Source organism: Rhinolophus sinicus, chromosome 17 (genome assembly GCF_057876585.1).
Source record: "Rhinolophus sinicus isolate RSI-liver-muscle chromosome 17, RSI-T2T, whole genome shotgun sequence".
Lineage (NCBI taxonomy): Eukaryota > Metazoa > Chordata > Mammalia > Chiroptera > Rhinolophidae > Rhinolophus > Rhinolophus sinicus.
In genome coordinates, this window is record NC_142517.1 from 80,063,348 (window position 1) to 80,083,287 (window position 19,940).

At 34.4% G+C, this 19,940-nt stretch overlaps 1 protein-coding gene across 3 annotated transcripts in view; it reads right to left on the reverse strand.

The window, feature by feature from the left end:
* The window catches only part of TBC1D23 (TBC1 domain family member 23), a 53,542-nt gene that overhangs the window by 22,405 nt on the left and 11,197 nt on the right, over nucleotides 1-19,940 (reverse strand). For 2 of the 3 annotated variants that reach the window (XM_019756529.3, XM_019756528.3), the window contains exons 2-10: nucleotides 13,512-13,623; nucleotides 11,958-12,063; nucleotides 9,882-10,086; nucleotides 7,287-7,410; nucleotides 4,197-4,321; nucleotides 4,051-4,097; nucleotides 3,173-3,276; nucleotides 1,681-1,803; nucleotides 447-539 (exon numbers count right to left, since the gene is read on the reverse strand). In XM_019756529.3, the coding sequence (XP_019612088.1) occupies nucleotides 447-539; nucleotides 1,681-1,803; nucleotides 3,173-3,276; nucleotides 4,051-4,097; nucleotides 4,197-4,321; nucleotides 7,287-7,410; nucleotides 9,882-10,086; nucleotides 11,958-12,063; nucleotides 13,512-13,623 (1,039 nt within the window). Of the gene's footprint in view, nucleotides 1-446; nucleotides 540-1,680; nucleotides 1,804-3,172; nucleotides 3,277-4,050; nucleotides 4,098-4,196; nucleotides 4,322-7,286; nucleotides 7,411-9,881; nucleotides 10,087-11,957; nucleotides 12,064-13,511; nucleotides 13,624-16,089; nucleotides 16,167-19,940 lie in introns of all 3 variants that reach the window. The other variant, XM_074332893.2, reaches the window with a different exon arrangement.

Consider the following 19,940-nt stretch of genomic DNA (forward strand, 5'->3'; position numbering starts at 1 on the left):
CTTAGCACCCATATGCCAGACACTACCCTTATTAAATATTAGTTTATTATATGCGTAAGAACTCATGATGAAAAAACGGCTCATAGTAAAAACTTTTAGAATAATACCCAATTATAATAATTTATAAAGAACTTACTAGGCACAAGGCACTATGCTAAAGTGCTCCATCAGGTGGTGGCAGTAAGAAGTTTAGAATTTACTGACATAACAATGGTGAGCAATAGTAAGCCACAGGACAGTGTTTTCATCTATCCTTTATGATACCAAAAGGTGTCCTGGGTGAAAAGGTAACTTGAGAGCAATACTTTTATCATAAGGGCAGAGACTCCCTCCTTAAGCAGAAAGAAAAACATCCTTAATCAGGTACACCTACATTTATGAGCTAAAGAAAAAAACTGATTTCTTCCCTTAGGTTTAAAAAATTTTTAATCAGCATTTATACCAACCAGATCTGAATCTAAGTGGAAAGCAGTTGATAAATGTCCAGCATTATACTGTTCCGCAGGACGGCAGTCCACCACAAAGAACCGGACTCCTTCCTAAGAGAGAAGCATCTGACATACTGAAATTTGCCATGAGAGTCACATTTTACACAACATAATGCTAACAATTAACCAAAGGAGAGGGACAGATTTATTAAAAACATGGATCTCACATAGAATCAGGAGGACTCAATAAGTGAAGAACCAACAAAATAACCAAGATCGTAAATAATTTTATTCATTTTAAACAGTTAAAACATTTTGTATATACTGTTCTTGACTGGAAAGTCTTAAATTATGTAGCAGGAGAATGTCAGCTTGAGCTATAAAACACTACAGTGTACTAGAATTTAATTAGTTAATGTGTATCATATTAAACACTTTTTAAAAAAACATACAGTTATAAACTCAGATCTAGATACGATTCCTATTTCTGCAAATCGACAAATTTATCAATAATTCAATTCACATAAGAACTAAATATTCTGGGGGGTGAGAGGAAGTTCTACAATGCCAATTTGAACTGAAGAAGTTTACATGGATCTCTTTAAACTGGATTACAAATTTTCATTTGTTTTTTAAGTAATAGTTCTAATAAGGAAAATAAGTGAAATGCTTGTTTTGAAAAGATCTACTGTAAAAGGCATCTTTCCATGTCCATTCCTCTTCCCTCCTTGGAAATACACCCTACCTTCCAAGTATACTCACATAGACAAATGTTGTAATACTAGTAATGAAGAACATAAATTTTAAAAATTGGCTCATTAGATTTTCACGAAGACAGTAATACAGAAAATTATGATATACGGCCTCAATTCTCCTTTGTTATATGCTTTATAGCATTAAACCATGTAATTCATTTAGTTGTATAACTACCCAGAATTTAACTGTTAAATGCTAAATTCACCCTTTTGAGTATTTACACCACAGTTAGTTTCTTTGCTAACATACGAAAAATGATTTAACAATTTACAAAAATTGGTGTCAAAATAATTGTTGACAACTAAAATAACACCCAACCTGGCAGTTTAAAAATGACTATCTGAACAAAAGATTTAACACATTAATAATAAAAAAAAAGTATAATAGCTACAATGTTATAGTAAATTTTGTGGAAATCAATAAAGGGAGGACACGTTGGTTCCTTGCAGTTAAAGGGGACAGTCCTCTGACAAAACTGTGGGTTTGCTTTACTTACTCCCTGCAGCTGGTTTGCCTGAAGGATCTCTGACACCGAGACGGCCAGACACAGAGCCTGACTCAGATCTGCATCGTCATCTTTAATACCCAACAAAGTACTACCAAACAGATGGTGATTATCCTGTTGGAAGAGAAAATTTTAAAATATTATAAAGACAAAAAACAAAATTCTCCTACATAAATATTCTTAATAAACCATGATAAAGGTAATACAATTATATAATATCCTTGAGTCATGTGATTCTCAAAACTTGGTATCACCTCAAATCTTTAAGCTAAAAGCCACAAAAAAGCTACATACAAAGTCCCTGTCAGAGCTGACACAGAATGAAAGAAATGAAATCACAGAATCCACACAGCTATTTTCTATACTGTCAACTACAGCAAACATTACATTTTAAAAATGTTTACTCACAACTTTTCATATTTTAATAAAAACAAACACATGGCATGAATGAACTGCATAAGTGAAGTAAGACATTGATCTACAGCCTGCTCTAATTAGCCAATGCTAGTGCAGATTGTTTGCTCTGTCTGAAGAATTAAAGCTGGTCCTTTTGGAAGACTGGAAAAAGACTTCTTTGTCATTCAGCCTCCTAAACCACTACGGTATCCCACCATCTGACTTACTCAGCACAGCTGGGCGCTAAGATGGTCTGAATTAAGCAATTATTAAAATAGCTAAATGAATCCCTAGAAACAAAGCTCCTTTTTAATTAGTTTCAAGAGAACTGTTCTACAAAAGTTTCCCTTACCTGCCTTCTGAAACACACTATACTGAACAGAAATTAACCTCATCTTGATGTTTCAGTGACATGATGACTACCAACTAGCAATTATTATGGTAGAATGCCTTAAAAAAAAAAAAGACAACGATGCTCGCTTGAGCACCTGCGGTCACAGACAAACCTGTCCGCCTTACTAGATGGTAAGGTATTTCTGTGCCTCCCCCACTACTAACTTTTGCTTCTTGCAGTTTTACTTTCTAGGAGCTCATATCACTCATGTTTCTAATCGGGTGTCCTTTTGTCTTGAACACAGTGGTGTGGTCTGACTATGGGGCTAAGTGACCCTTTTTCGCTTACAAAATAGCTCTGTGTCATTCAAGTTGTACAAAGCTGAACTCTGGATAAAGGAGGCATAATTATTCATGCTCCATCACATTTTTGTAACAATTTTTAAAGTCAAGAAAGCACTAACTTAGGCAATATCTCATAGTCAATTTTCTAGCAATCAGAAATAACTAATAATCAGAGTAGAAGTGAGATAGTATACAAATACCAGCATATTTGTATACTATCTTTTTTAATCTGTCTGTTCCTTCACTGGGGAAAGCAGTTACAGTGGAAAATCACACAAAACCGCAACACATAAAAAGACAGAAAAGAATGCCAACCTAGAGTATTTTAACTGAACTGAATACAACATAAACAATAAAACAATGCACAAAATGTGAAATACTGAATAGTGCGTCATTTCTTGTCTTATACCTTCCTAAATGAAGCTGGGGTTTTACTGCAATAATACTGAGCCAGAGAGAAAAGGTCTTCTATATCTTCCAGATTCAAACTGGATGGAGTTTTTTCCAAGAACTCTGAAACAGGATAAAAGATAGGACAACATTTTAAAAACTGTTTAACGAAGAACACAACAATGAACATCATTTATGTATCAAAGCTGGAACGCCCTCAATATAATAAAACTGCTTGTGGAAAAGCAGATTTCCCCAAAGGTGCTAAAACTATTAATGCAGTTCTGCTGTTTGTGAATTATGGTGTCAGGCAATCAAATCTAATTCATGAGCCTTGATCAGAATATGATTTATTTATTTAACAACACCTAGTAGGTGCCAGGGCCCCTGGAAATAAAAATGACTAAGAAATAGTTCCTGACTTAAGGAACTTTGTCTTGTGTGAGATGTAAAAATAAATCATTAAAATGTAGCAAGATAAACACTGTAATAAAGATAGTACAAAGTGCCAGGCAATACAGAGAGAAGGTAACTAAATCTGTGTGGGGGCTAGAGTGGGGAGAACCCAAAAGGAGAACCAAGGTTTCACAATGGAGATACCAAGAAAGCTGAGTATTGAGAGGTAAATTAAGGAAGAGCCAAGAGGTGGGGAGAAAGGGGGTAGGGAGAGGAGGGGATTTTATTTGAACAATGAAACCAAAGAAACAGTATATGGAAAGGAATAAAAGTGAAAAAACATGAAGAAATAAATGAAGATAGCAAAACTGGGGAAAACAGTCGAAGGTTTGTATCATATCTGAAGAGGGTGTAAGAGTTGAACGGAACCTCAGAGATCTTCTACACTAATCTCCTAAATTTATAGATGAAGAAGCTTTCTCTACATTAAATGATACTTACTGATAACTTCTTCTTTGCTGTCAGACTCCTGTGCTAAAATAACTTCTCTGTAAAAAAAGAATCAAATTAATTTAAGTTAAATATTAACAGAGCACCCTGAGAATAAAGAGAAAAAAAAAATCTAACCAACTTGACACTTCACTTACTTTGCATTAACAAGGATTATTAACATTAAGAAATAAATAAAAAACGGATCTGCTTGTTGTAGATATCCATCCCATATTGCCTGAGTGACTTCAATGGAACAGTAACATGCAAAAAGGCTTCCAAGCTGTAATTAGGAAATCAAATGGCAAACATAAACCATTAGAAATGGATTGTTCTTTTAAAAGTATTAAAGCACAATCAAAAGTAACATTGTATCAAATTATCTACACCTGAAATTTAATGTGTACTTTAATTTTAGTGCACCTAATCCAAAGGCAGGACATGCAAATTCACACACAATGGAGCCACTTACCAGCTGTGTGACATAGGACATGAAATATAACCTCTAAAGCTTACATTTCTATTTCTGTAAAAACCAAAAACAACCAGTTATACTACTACTATCCATCTTCTACCATTGTTGTCACAGATAATTAACCTATACTATCTACCACATTTCTGCCATAGCATAACTAACACGATTACCCACAGAGCTCTCCCTAAAGTAACTAGCATAACTACTACCGTACTTAGCTTACTAAGTAATTGTGAGGATCAAACATGGCAATTTAAGTTAATAGCACCTAAAAAAAATTTAATGACAATATAAATGTGAATTGCTCCCAAAGCTTACTTGTACATCATTTGAAATAGATGAGACAACATTCATGTCCCTCAATAGGCTTCAGGAGCTCTATGGCTTTCAATATAAAATTAAAACGTTGTTAATGTATAAGTTTTTCAACAGCCCAACTGTGTTGTAAATTGCATGAATTCAGTGATACTTTTAATTTTCATTAGCTACAGAAACAATGCGATATCGAGGTTTACATTTAAAATATTTTTAATGGCTAAAAGGAGCTAATGGGAACACATACATTAAGTGCCAGAATACATACATTTTGTGCCAGGTACTAAGCTACTGTTGCAGTATTAAATATTTTTTATTAAATAATCTTTTATTAAATATCTCTTAAATATTCTCACAATAGGCCTTCAAAGAAGACATTTTTCTAAGTGAGGAAATAGACCCATTTTATAGGTGAGGAAACAGACTTGTATTAAATAACTTTCTCAAGTTCACAAAGCTACCGTGTTTCCCCGAAAATAAGACCCAGTGGACATAAGACCCGGTCTTATATTAATTTTTGCTCCAAAAGACGCATAAGAGCTGATTGTCCGGCTAGGTCTTATTTTCAGGGAAACAGGGGAGTGAGTGGCGGTGTTAGGAGCAGAATCTCTGAGACTACACAGCCCATGTAACCGCCATTACATTTGACTGCAAAGCCTTTAAAGTCCATATGCTACTGCTGTTTCTGTTGTTTAAAAAATTACTATTACAAATCCAGATTAAAAGATGCAAATACAAACAGAATGGCAATATATGTTCATCATTAAACTCACTTAAACTAAAGCTGCCATTGCACTGCTCATAATTATGGGTTTTCAAGGTATGGAAATTAGTTTTGTTTTATCTCATGATTAAAAAAATACCTCCATTCATAGACATAATACTAGTAGCAAGAATGAACTATTTGGGCCATAAACTGAAGAGAAACCAGTTCTTTTAATACTCAGCTAAAATGTACTACCAGCACTGAGTACTAATTCAGAGTTCTGGCAACAGAAATGACATTTCCTAGGCATGATGTGACCAGAGAGACCTTTATTAAGTATTAGAATGCTTAAAAAAAATATTTTCTTACTTCAACAAAAATAAGTAGATTAAATGCCAACATGTGAATCTCAGAGAAGCTACAATTTTATAGGTATTTTATTATTTTAATTCAACGTGACAAGACTGTAACTTAGAAGGAACTAAAGAACAGGCTGCTGCAGTTTGAGATTTAATGTACTAGAGTTGAAACCAGTTACAAGTCTCTAATGACCATTTCCTAATTGTTAACTCATCCTATCACCCTAAGGTAGGTACCATTATTGTTCCCATTTTACAGATGAAGAAATTGAAGCTCAGAGGCTAAGTGTCTTAAATCACACAGTTAATAAGTGGCAGAAATGGGATTCTTTCTGAAAACTTAGGTAAGGCATGATCGAGGAATATGGTGAGATTTTGACTACACATTCTTCTAGCACCCATCATTGTTTTAGAAAGATCTTCAAGCAAACCTAGGAGAGCAGCTCTCACAGTGGTCTGAGGAGTCCTCTAGTACCCACGCGGATGCGTACCTGTCTGGGAGTCCGTGCGGTTAAAACTATTTTCATAATAATACTTAGAATTTACTTGCCTTTCTCATACTCATTCTTACATATAAACAACAGAATTTTCCAAAGACTCCATGATATGTGGTATCATCACAGACTGAATAAAGAAGCAGATATGAGAACCTACCTGTCTGTGATCTGGCCAAATATTGAGATTTGCAAAATTATAAAACAACGCCACTATTCTCACAAATTTTCTTCTGAAAAATACAGTTATTTTTCATTTAAAAAATAGACTATTTATGTTACCATGTAATGAATTTATCATTACTTCTAAATCAATATTTAAAACTTCTTAGTTTTAATTTCTAATCAACATAATCTGTAAAAGGACAGATCCTCAATAAATGTTGTATATAAGAGGTCCTGAGACCAAAAGGTTTGAGAACCACTGATCTAGAATAATAAAATTTCCCAATGAAAATACAAATTGGAATGACGGCGTAGAGATGTACTTTATGTTCTTTTATATTAATCATTAGATAATCTTAAATCATTTTCCTCATGATTGGATATCAATTCTTATACAGACTATCAACAATTTAATCACACAAAGTTTTAAAGTAAACCAACACTTATCATATATATTTACATATATTAATACGTGTGTATTACATATATGTGTAAATGTCACATATATTTTATTGTAAAACAAAAGGCTAAACTTCATATGAAATAATCTGAACTAACATAAGTGACAAGCAAATAAAGCTATTTTTGAAATGCCAATAATTTTACTCCTTTGCTTTAAGTAGTAATGGTCTATAATTTAGTACTTTTCTTCCTCTTCCTTGGGGAAAAAAACCCTAATTATAGTTTCATAGAAATCTAGTTTTCATTAAGTGTTCCTACTTTCACTTTATTACCCAGTTGAGTGCATAGGAGTCTGGAGTAATTTTCTTTGTATCAAGAAAAGAACAAAGCTCAGGCTCGTGGTATTGGATGAGTAATCGGAAAAGATGAAATGGTCTCCCCTTCAGGGAACAATCCCTAAAAGACAAGAGAAGCAAGGTTTCTTGAATTAATGTCAGAAATGATCATATCAGTAACCAATCCTTTTGCAACACTCACCTCCTCTCCCCACTCCTAGAACACCTGAACACCAGCCTACCTGACACAACCAGACAGCACTCTCTTGCTAACACTTAACGTACCTAACCTGACAGAGTTTGTAGAAACAGCAGGTCTATAGTCAACTCTAGGGAGATTCTCTCCTGGTGAACCCAGGTGGCACTCAAACGAAAGGATTATAGGGACCATGAAGACAGCCACGTAGGTTATTCTGTTAAGTGTCGGACCTACCTAGTCTACGTATGTTTGAAACTTCAAGGATAAGTATGTTTTAAAAGTTCTTCGTCTGAACAGACATTTCTCAAAAGAAGATATACAAAGTGCCACTAAGTATGTGAAAAGCTGTTCAACATCATTACCTGTCAGGAAAATGCAAATCAAAACCATAATGAGATACCACTTCACACTCATGAGTATGGCTATAATCAAAAACATGGATGTTGATGAGAATGTGGAGAAACGGGGCTTCATTCACTGCTGATGGGAATGTGAAATGATGCAGTTGAGGAAAAGTCTGGCAATTCCTCGAAAGGTTAAACAGAGTTATATGATCCAGCAATTGTACTCCTAAGTACATACTCAAAAGAAATGAAATTACATGTCCACACAAAAACTTATACACAAATGTGCACAGCGGCACCATTCATTAATAGCCAAAAAGTGATATTCCAAATGTCCATCAATTGTTGAATTAGTAAATAAAATGTGTTCTATGCACATAATGAAGTAGTATTCAGCAATAAAAAGAAATGAAATAATATGTTACAGTATGGATGAACCTTTAAAACATGATGCTAAGTGAAAGAAGGTAGTCACAAAAGACCTTATATTATGTGACTTCGTTTATATGAGTCCAGAATAGGCAAATCCACAGAGATAGAAAGTAGATTAGTGGTTGTCTAGGGCTGAGAGTGTTGGAAGGAAATGGAGAGTTGACTACTAATGGGTTACAGGGTTTCCCTGATGAAATGTTCTAAAAATGACTGTGATTATGGTTGCACGAATCTGTGACTATACTAAAAACCACCAAGTTGTATGTACTAAAAGGATGAATTTTATGACGTGAATGGCATCTTAATAAAGCTGTTATCAAAAACAAAAAAAAGAAAAGAAAAAGTCCTTCAGTTGATTCTAACTAGCAACCAGTGCTTTACTTTAGTAAGTAAAGCACTGGTATCCATCCAAACTTAGGTTCAAATCCTGACTCAGTCACACACCAGAAGTGTAATCCTGGATAAGTCATTTACTCTCTCTCTTTGCCTCAGTTTTTGTAGTTGTAAATCAGAGATACCTACCTTCTAGTGGTCACTGTTTGAATGAGAAAATACACAAAGCATTTACACCTAGTATAGTGTGTTTTCACGTAGAAAGTAGTAAAATCTGGTAGTCATTTAACAACCACGCTCCAGAATAGTAGTGTCTACCTTGGCTACACACTAATCAATTGGGAAGCTCTAAACAAACACTGATGCCTGTGTGCCCTCCTCAGAGATCTGACTTCGTCAGCTATGCAAACAGGCACCAGGAATTTTAAGAGCGATGCCAATGATTCCAGTGTGTATCCGAGGTTCCCTGCCTAACCACTGATCTAGACTGTGTCAGAAGTACCTTTTGGCTGTAAAATCCTGACTTCCTGATCCACAGGACTGGCTACTACAAGAATTCTTTCTGGCCTCAGGAGTGCCGTGCCTGCCACTCCCCACCCCACCCCTAGCTATCTGTCTGGTTTCAGCCTCAGTGTCACTTCCCAGGGACGCTGTCCCTGATCTCCAGGGCAAGTTAGGTTGCCCCCTCATGCATCCCCACAGCACTCCTTACTTCATCTTCCTCATACTCAGCACACTTCTGATTATTGTTCAATGCCTATATTTCTAGGACTACGTTCCAAGCTGTAACCCCAGCACCTCACTTAAGGTAGCACTCCAAAAATTTTACTTTTCACTTAAATACTATAATGTTACTTTTATTTTATAGGTAAAGAAATTAAAAAATGGATACTACTGGGGGTGGCCAGTTAGCTCAGTTGGTTAGAGCGTGGTGCTAATAACACCAAGGTTGCCGGTTCGATCCCTGCATGGGCCACTGTGAGCTGCGCCCTCCTTAAAAAAGAAAAACAAAAAGAAAAAAGGAGATACTACTGAAAAAGCATGAAGCATGAAGTTATGCTGCATATATACGGATATACTCTAGAAGTATAAATTCTTAACTAAAGAATCCTTTAAATAATGTTTATAATCACAAAAATAAAGTGAAATAAGTTATGATTCAAATAACCTTCAAAACTATCTGATCCTTTTACTTTACCACCAAAGTAAATCTAACAACTTTACTTTGAAGCAAACTACACCTTTATTCATTTTTAAAACTATAATAACTAACTCATATTTTACCTGGGGATGTACTTATTCATGACAGCATAAAAGCAGTTGTATAAATCGCTGCGTGGCAGCTGAAGATGCACGAGTGGTTTGAGTAGGTGTATCCAGCTAAGCGACGTGCTGTATTTAACATTACGTGATTTACAATAAAAGGTAATTACAGATTCAATATCCAAAAGTAATTCTGCTGCCTCCTTTTCTGGCACTGAAAGCCGGTCTAGGAAAAAAGTGTCAAAATACAGTTACCAAGGGCCTGTTAGAGGCTCAGATATTGGACACAACAATTGTTTACAAGCATAAAGTACTATGTTAATGCATTTAGAGCATGACATAAAAATACTTTCCCTTATATTTATTCGGTATTTACTAGTTATTCAATATTTACTAACTTAATAATACTTAAAATGTATATATACGAGGTATGATCAAAATATATGGTGAATATTTAAATGAAAAATTTATTACAGTAAAAGACACATTGTCATTAATCCCCCTCAAAACACTCCCCCTCGCTTCAAACGTACTTATCCCATCATTCTTGCCACTTTCTGAAGCAGTTCTGGAAGTCCTCTTTTGTGAGTGTCTCTAGTTGCGCTGTTGTAGCTGCCTCGATGCCCTGATAATTTTGACTTTGGGGAAGAGCCAGAAGTCGCATGGTGCCAGATGTGGTAAATAAGGTGGGTGAGGGCACACAGTAATGTTTTTATTTGACAGAAATTGCCATATACCAGAAGCAATGTGTGACACGTAATGTTGTCATGATGGAGGATGATTTACGTCACACTTTAAAACACAGCTTCTCTCAACCGTAGCTCACACCCGACTGACTGCACTGAACAAACTGAAACTTGCCACACATGTTACTAAGGTTTGATGGGCTGCTGCTTGTATTGAAGATCCCTGTTTTTCCATTGGATGGCACTCGGCAACAGCATTCACTGTATTTTTTTATTACAACAGAAAGGCTCTGTGTCGCACATCGCTCTGGTATGGCAATTTCTGTCAAATAAAAACATTATGATGTGTCCTCATCCACCTTATTCACTGGATCTGGCACCGTGCGACTTCTGGCTCTTCCCCAAAGTCAAAATGACCATGAAAGGTAAATGTTTTGAATCGATTCAGGACACTGAGGTAGCCACAACAGCGCAACTAAAGACACTCATGAAAAAGGACTTCCAAAACTGTTTCAGAAAGTGGCAAAAACTACGGGATGAGTGTCTTCAAAGCAAGGGGGAGTATTTTGAGGGGGATTAATAGCAATGTGTCTTTTACTGTAATACATTTTTTTAAACAATCAAGGTGTAGTTTTTGATCACACCTTGTGTATATGCTAAATGTAAGGATGGACAATCTGAACTACAGGGCTAGGAAAGGTAGTCATAACTCATATTCCTGGAAAGCAAAAAACTGTTTTCTAAACAAAAGATTATCATCTACCCCATGATGGGCAGCTGCTTTATCAAGGGGAAGGAAAGTGATTCATTCTCTACCCACAAATTCCCTTTCTTTTTGCCCATACCAGTGATAATGTTTCTGTTGTAGTTAGTACACAAAAACCTATTTAATCAATAATTTAACTAAAATATAATGGAAAGAGAAACAAAAAGATACCAATGAACTGTAGATGAATTAAAAAAGTGAAATACAAACTAAATTAATTTAACCTTGAAAAAGATTTTGTGGAACAATCAGAAACTTATTCAACCATGACTTACCATAGTTTTTCTATAGCAAATCATGACCTATGATTTATAGATAAACTTTTGAAACACAGCCCCCTTTGAAGACTACATACAATCATACAGATATTAATTATACAAAAAACTGCAACAAAACTGTAAAGGTACTTGAAGAACTGAATATGTAATACAAAAGAAACACTAAAAATTGAGCTCTCTTTCTTGAAATATTAGACTTTATTTCATAAGAATTTCAAAAGACAAGTTCTAAAACTATTTACTAGCCTTTTACAAATGCTACATATCCCAAATAATAACAAGATAATTCTACTAAAGAGTGACTCCTCCACCCAAAAACTACTATTTCCAAAATTGTTTACTGTTTTAAAACAATTATTAAACTTACCAACAAACTCTAGACAATCTTTGTGAATAGTGTTCTGTTCTGGCAGGTCTAAAATACCATCCCATGATGCCAAACTGTCACCTTTTCCTGCAACATTTAGAGCAATCTGGAAGAGAGATAAAAAAGCAACTCTCTTCATGTTATTTCTCATCCTTGGAAATATGCTATAATAATGAAAGGCCTGAATTTAGGAATAATAATTCATACATCTAAGATTACAAAGTAATGTACCTACACTCCACCAAATGCTGAGCCCTTAGTCATATCACAATGAACAAACACAATTATTTTCAATCCTCCCACATTATATTGCACTACTTCATGTCAATCCAGTGCACAGAAAGAATTATACAAAATATTCACATAATTGCATATGTAAATTTACTTCAAGCAAACACAACCAATGCTATGGACTGAATGTTTGTGTGCTCCCCCAAAATGCATATGTTGAAACCAAATCCCCAATGTGACAGCATATGGAGGTGGGGGGGCCTTCGGGAAATGATTAGGTCATGATGGCGGGGCCCTCATACATGGAATTAATGCCCGTATAAAAGAGACCCAAGAGAGCTCCCTTGTCCCTTCAGCCATGTGAGGACACATTAAGAAATTACTATTCTTTCTAGTTTCATGGTATTATGGTTATTTAAAACGTCTTCATGTTAGAGTTTCATACTGAAGTATTGTAGTGTGCTACCAAGGATCTGCTTTAAAATAATCCAGCGGGGGGTGTGGGGAGGAAAGGATGGGGTACTAATCAAACAAGATTGGCCAAATGCTGATTAACAGTTGAAGCTAAGTGTTAGGTACATGGAGGTTCATTGTACAAGTCTCTCCACTTTCGAATATGTTTTAAATTTCTATAATAAAACATTCAGAGTGCTATGTACAGTTACAATTCCATTTCTGTTACGTATATATGTGCAAAGGGGAAAAAAGGAAAAAGATATACACCAAGACATTATTATGTATTTTACCTATAGGTAGTAGATGATTTTTATCTTATCCTTTGCTTATATATGTTTTAACAAAGATAAATATTTTTATTGTAATCATTAAAAAAAATCTTACTTTAAAATTAAAAAATAATACAAATGCACTGGAAAACAGCTGAAGAGGAAAATAAAGCAAAGGAAAAACCTCTGTAACTCAGACACCCAGAGATCTATTTCCTACCCCCCACATCCCTTTTTTTAATATAGCTCGATCATTCTACATCAATTAGATACTCAATGATTGCATTTTCCCCTTTCATTAATTCTTCATAAACATCATTTCTAATGATTACAAAATAAAACATTGCCTTTCAAGACCTAAATTATTAAATATATAGAACATCACAAAAGAAAACACTGACTTTCAAAACCTAAATTATTAAATATACCGAATATTACAGAAACAGACATTTTAGTAAGTTGTTCCATTTGATAAATTTTCTAGATGTGGCATGCTCATAGGATAATAAAGTCTTCTGCAATTAAGACAACTGAAAATAAAAATTCTCAAGTATTGTTCTTAAGTGATGACATTTTATTTGTTTTAGTTTCCAGTTACCTTCCAAACTTTAGCCCTCAGATCAGCAGGCAGTGGTCTCCCTTGAATTATATTTCTCAAAGTTTCAAGATCACAACCTCCTGCTTCCAGAGCTTCTTCAAGATCTTTTTCCCTAAAAAACAAGTCCTATATATTAAGATAAATTTTCTTGTATTTTTCTTATTCAAGATTTATTTATAAGCATGGCCTGTTAAAGGCTGTGTATCTAAGATTAAAAAAAAAAAAAAAAAAGGTTCTAAGCAGCCAAAATGTAATTCCAAGGCAAATACCATTTTGTTTCTTGGGAAATCTCAGGTTTTATACACTCAGTTTACCCTTAATTTGCATTTAGTTTTAACAAGCTCAGTTTTCAGTGTTCTAAGATTAAAGAAATTTAGAAAGAGAAGACAGGGCAAGCAGGCTGATGGCATTGAGAAGTCACAGTAATAGGATTCATGGTCGTAGTGACGACTGACACTTTACATAGCACTGACTTTGTGTCAGGCACTGTTCCAAACATTTTACATGTTCTGTAAATTCTCCCAACAATCCTATTAGGTTACATCATTGGCCCCAGTTTACAGATGCAAAAATTGAGGCAACTGAGGTACTGTTTCCCTGAAAATAAGACCTAGCCGGACAATCAGCTCTAATGTGTCTTTTGGGGCAAAAATTAATATAAGACCCGGTCTTATACTACATTATATTATATTATATTATATTATATATTATATCAGCTCTTATAGTAAAATAAGACCAGGTCTTATATTAATTTTTGTTCCAAAAGACACATTAGAGCTGATTGTCCGGCTAGGTCTTATTTTCAGGGAAACATGGTAGCTTGTGGTCACATGTCTAGCAAGTAGGAGAGCCAGGATTCAAATTTTAACAGTCTGGTTCCAGAATTTTTGCTCTTTACATTATGCTAGATAGTGGCAAGAAGAAGAAATTATAAAATTACTGCAGTACAGGAATACTTGGTACAGAACTATACAGATATATGCCTAGAGCAGTACTGGCTTACAGTAAGTATTCAATAAATGTTAAAAGAGGAACAAAAAAGACTCAATGGCATTACTGTATTACATATTAAAGCAATATAATACCACACCAAGTAAATTATGAAGTAAATCAACAAGCAGTTATGTTCAGTCTCCTATGTTTAAGGAGAAAAGTATGAAATAAATTTAATTTTCATATACGATATATAGAAATCTGTACAAATAAAAACCCATAACTCAGTCAGACAATCTCTAAAATTCCTTGAAGCAGCATGAAAGGGAGAACATCCCCCTAGAGTCAGGAAATGAGGATTTTGTCATTTTTTTGGTTTTGAGGAAAATAAATTACTCTCATTCCATATTCTCTCAATAAGGTAATGTAAATCTCTCCTAGTGATAGGATTCCAAGAATATTAGTTTAAATGTACAAATTTCCTCAAGTGTTGCCCTCTTAAAGTATAGGAATTTAATGAAAATGTAATCACGTGGGATCATATTCAACAGAAAAGTAGTGATCAAATCTGAAAGATTTCTTAACAAAGCTACTATAAACTCATATAAATAGAAAGATAACTAGTAACTACACAAGAATCATTTTGTTCTTTTGCTATATGATCACCAAAGTGTTGGACAGGAAAGTGAGGGAAAGAGATTTCACGTCTACTGCTGAGAAACATTTCAGGCCTACAGTTGATAAAGGATGGGGTTAATCTGTTCTATTCTGGCACAAAATTACAACACAGCCTGTGAGAATTTGAAGGATTGCTGATAACCATGAAAACAAAGAAAATTTAATGAAATCTTTGACGAATAAATAGCATATTTTTAATGACTGAAAGTGTAAATAAACTGAAAACACCATTTCATGAGATAAAATTCTTTTACCAAATAAATGAAGAACTAGAATTTTTCCCTTTTTCAGTACAAAATCCTTGGTTCCTTTTTGAAGTAACTTTGCCAAAACCCTTACTATTCCAGACAACAAAGTATTTGGGAGCAAAATGCCTAATCCTCAACGTACTTTTTAAATCATAACATTGTACAAGCACACCTTTGTTGATACAGCTACTGCTGGATTCTTTGAGCAACCCCAGGGAACCACAAACGTTGTCTCCAGCAGGACAACCATGAGGAAGAAACCAGAAAATGCTCCATCTTAAGTAGTAAAAGGAACTTCTCAGAAACTAAATAATTAAAAGTAACGTTATCTTCTGAAGAAGGTGTTCAAAGGTTCAGTTATCAGAACTTCAACATTACAAATGTGGTTGAAAAAGTAGTAAAAGAGCTGAAAATAAGTGAAGCTAAATAATTCATAAAAAGATCAAGTTTCTACCAAGAGATAGGAACTCTATGGCATTGAACTCTCCAGTAGAATTTTCCTCCCCTAAACCAAGTCTCCTTTTGCTTTTAAACAAGCAACACCTAACATTCAAAAGAAAAACACAAGTCTGGGATGGGTGATTGGGTATGTTGTGGTTTTTTAAGTTTTCTTTAGTTATGGCAGCTTGTTACTGACCTAACAAGCTAAAGGTTGGTAGACGTGCACAGGACATTCAGAGAAGTCTTAAAATACGAAAGTATGGGGCTTGTTTATTTACCGTGGTAAGTACGAAAAATAATTGTCTCCTTTGCTCACAAAGTTCATTCAGGACGGAGCATACCCAAAGCTTTGGGGCTGGAAAGAAGCAGAAATGCATGTCTCTCTGGCTCTGTGACACTGAAGATAGAATATAGGTTACTGCTCCTGATCTATAAATGACATATTTTCAAAACCTAAATAAAACATTACAGAATTTCCTTTCATCTGATGTTTTGTGTCAAAATCACCTAATCTAAGCATTGTAAACCAAGTTGCCTTAGAATTACAGCAAGGCAAACAATGTGACGAAATTTACATGAAATTAGTTTAATGTTTATATTTAAGCTAGCCACTGAATTAGATTTTTCTTCCTCAATCAAATGGTGAGTAACTTCTAGCATATGGAAGTATCTGCACAATGCTAGTTGTGGGGGGACGGGGGCAGGACAGGATGGGACACGGATTTTCAAGCACTACCAAAATAAACATGCATCTCTAAATGCTTCTAGGATTAACAAATTCAATTTGATATGTTGCGATTATTTTCTGTATAAGCCATACACTGAATCATATTTAAAATTATAATTTTAAAAGCATCTAGAAAATAAAAATAAATAAAAAATGAAAACTAGGTTATATATTTTGTGTTCTTAAAACTTAAAATTACAGAAAACCTGCCACTAGGAAAAAATAACTATGTATTACACTTTTTTCTAAATTCTGTTTTCCCCCAACCATGTTCTAAAAACTTGTTTTCCCCATAATTTCAAAACTTATGAAAACTTTCATTGTACACAGTCCAAACAGGAGATGAAAACAAGACTTGGTTCATCTCCTAAATTTATATAGGTAGGTAGGTAGGTGGGTAGATAGATAGATAATCTTTCTGTACTTAAACTCCACACCCTGATCAGCCTTCTCCATTCCTCCCACTGTGATGCCAGCCCCTGGCAACCACTGATTTGCTTTCTGTCTCTACATATTTACCTATTCTGGACATTTTATATAGGTAATCATATATATGTGGTCTTGCGTCTGGTGTTTTTCACTTAGCATGTTTTCAAGGTCTATCTATGTTGTAGCATGTGTATCAGTACATGCTTTTTATGCCAAATAATATTCCATTGTATGTATATACTATATTTTATTTTCTTATTCATCAGTTAAAGGACATCTGAGTTGTTTCAATTTGGGACTATTATGAGTATCCCTTATTTTTTAACATAAATATCAATAGTTAACTGGTTTAGTGTATGATACATACACAGTATTATTTGTTCATGTTATTTATTCTTCCTAAGGTCTCACAGAATTTAAAAATAAAGCTTATTAAAATATCACATCCATTAGGATGGCTATTATCAAAAAACAAGAAAATAAGTGTTGGCAAGGATGTGGAGAAATTGGAACCCTGTAAACTGTTGGTGGGAATATAAAATGGTGCAGCCACCATGGAAAACAGTATGGCTATTCCTAAAAAAATTTTAAAAACAGAATTACCATAGGATCCAGCAATTCAATTTCTGGATGTATACCCAAATGGAGTGAAAGCAGAAACTTGAATAGATATTTGTACACCCATGTTCACAGCAACATTATTCACAACAGCCAAAGGTAGAAGCAACCTAAATATCCTTCAATGGTTGAAGGGATAAAAACAGGGTATGTACATCTACAACGGAATATTATTCAGCCTTAGAAAGGAAAGTCTAACACATGCTACAACATGGACAAATCTCGAGGACATGATGCTAAGTGAAATAAACCAGACACAAAAAGAGAAATACTGTACAATTCCATTTACGTGTACAGTACGTACTCTAGAGCAGTCAAATTCATAGAGACAGAAAGTAGAATGGTGGCTGCCAGGGGCTGGAGGCCCGGGGGAAATGAGGAGTTGGTGTTTAATGGTTATAGAGTTTCAGTTTTACAAGATAAGAAGAGTTCTGGAGATTGGTGGCACAACAGTGGGAATATACTTTACACTACTGAACCGTACACTTAAAATGATTAGCATAAGTTTTATGTGTATTTTACTATTTAAAAAACCAACTCTATTCAATATATCACAGAAGCTCATGAATTCAGGCTTTAAAGTCAGATTTGAGATCCAATATTGGCCCAACTCGATGCCATATGATTTAAGCAAGTAACATGTATAGAAACACAGGGCCTACCTTGTAATGGTCGGTTGATGCTTAAATAAACTTCTGAACACAAATCACAAACGCAGTATTTGGCACAACATTTTTCAATTAACAGAAGCCATGAATACTATTACTCTTATTATTACTGACTTTTAAAAAATGACTTTTTTCTTATTGTAACAATCATTTTAGAGAAGTTGACCAATGTATAATATTTAAAAACCAAAAAACAATCACAATTCTATTACCATGAGATAACCACTGTTCACAGTCAGTGAATTACTTTTCAGTTCCCTCTCTCGATCGATCGATAGATAGATAGATATAGATATAGATATAGATATAGATATAGATATACAGATATATATGTATGTATGTAAAAGTGTATATGTGAGTGTACAGAGACATATATATAACACAACACTGGATTATATGGAATATGTAACTTTATACCTTGCAGAATTCATTTACTTATATTTTTCAAAAATATTACGAACAGTTCTCTGAGTCAACTCTTAAAATATCAGATTTTTAACGGCTGAATAATTGATTTGCCTATTCCTCTACTACTTGGTATTTAGATACTTTCTAAATTTTCCTTACATTAATCTTTTCCCACTTATCTTTAGCACAAATTCCCTCAAGAATTATTCAATAATCAGTAAGTATATTTTAATGTAAAAAATTAAATATTGTGGGCATAAAATATTTAGAATTATGGTAGTATCCATTAGAACAAAACCAAAATTGTGGAAGGTGGCGACTTCAGAGAAATGGGATCAGAAGGAGAATTTCACTTCTCACATAGCATCAGTCAGCACAACCTGAGTAAATGTAGACTATGTACTATAACCGTATGTACTGCTTGAATATTTAAATAATATTTATGGATTCCTTTTTAATATTTATACCCTTTCACCCAGCAATAATTGAGAATGAGCAAAATGATTAATCTACAAGCATGTTCAATGCAGTTCTTACTATAACTATGATGACTAACATAAAAAAGACATAATAATAAGTGTTGGCATTAATGTAGAAAAATTGGAACCCTCACACATTGCTGGCAGGAATGCAAAATGGCGCAGCCATTCTAGAAATCAGTTTGACAGATTCTCAAAATGTTAAACAAAGTTACTGCTGTACGACCCAGCAATTCTACTCCTAGGTATTTACCCAAGAGAACTCAAAACACGCCCACACAAAAACCTGTACATGAACCACAAGATATTACACTTTACATCCATTATAATGGCTAGCACCAAAAAAAAAAAAAAAAAAAAAAAGGCAATGATGTGGAGAAATTAGAATACTCGTGCATTGTTGGTGGGAATGTAAAATGGTGCAGCCATTGTGGAAAAGTTTGGCAGCTCCTTATAAAGCTAAATGCTGAATTACCATATAATCTAACAATTCCACTTCTGAATATGCATCCAAAAGAACTGAAAACAGGGACTCAAAATTGATATTTGTACAAACATGCTCGTAGCAGCATTATTCACAATAGCCAAAAAGTGGAAACAACCCAAATATCTACTGATGGATGAATGGATAAACAAAATGTGGTTTATACATACAATGGAATATTAATCAGCCTTAATGAGGAAAGAAATTCTGACACATGCTACAACATGGATGAACTCGGAAGAAAATGCTAAGTGAACTAAAAACCACTCACAAAATAGCAAGTATTATATGATTCCACTTATATTAGGTACCTAAA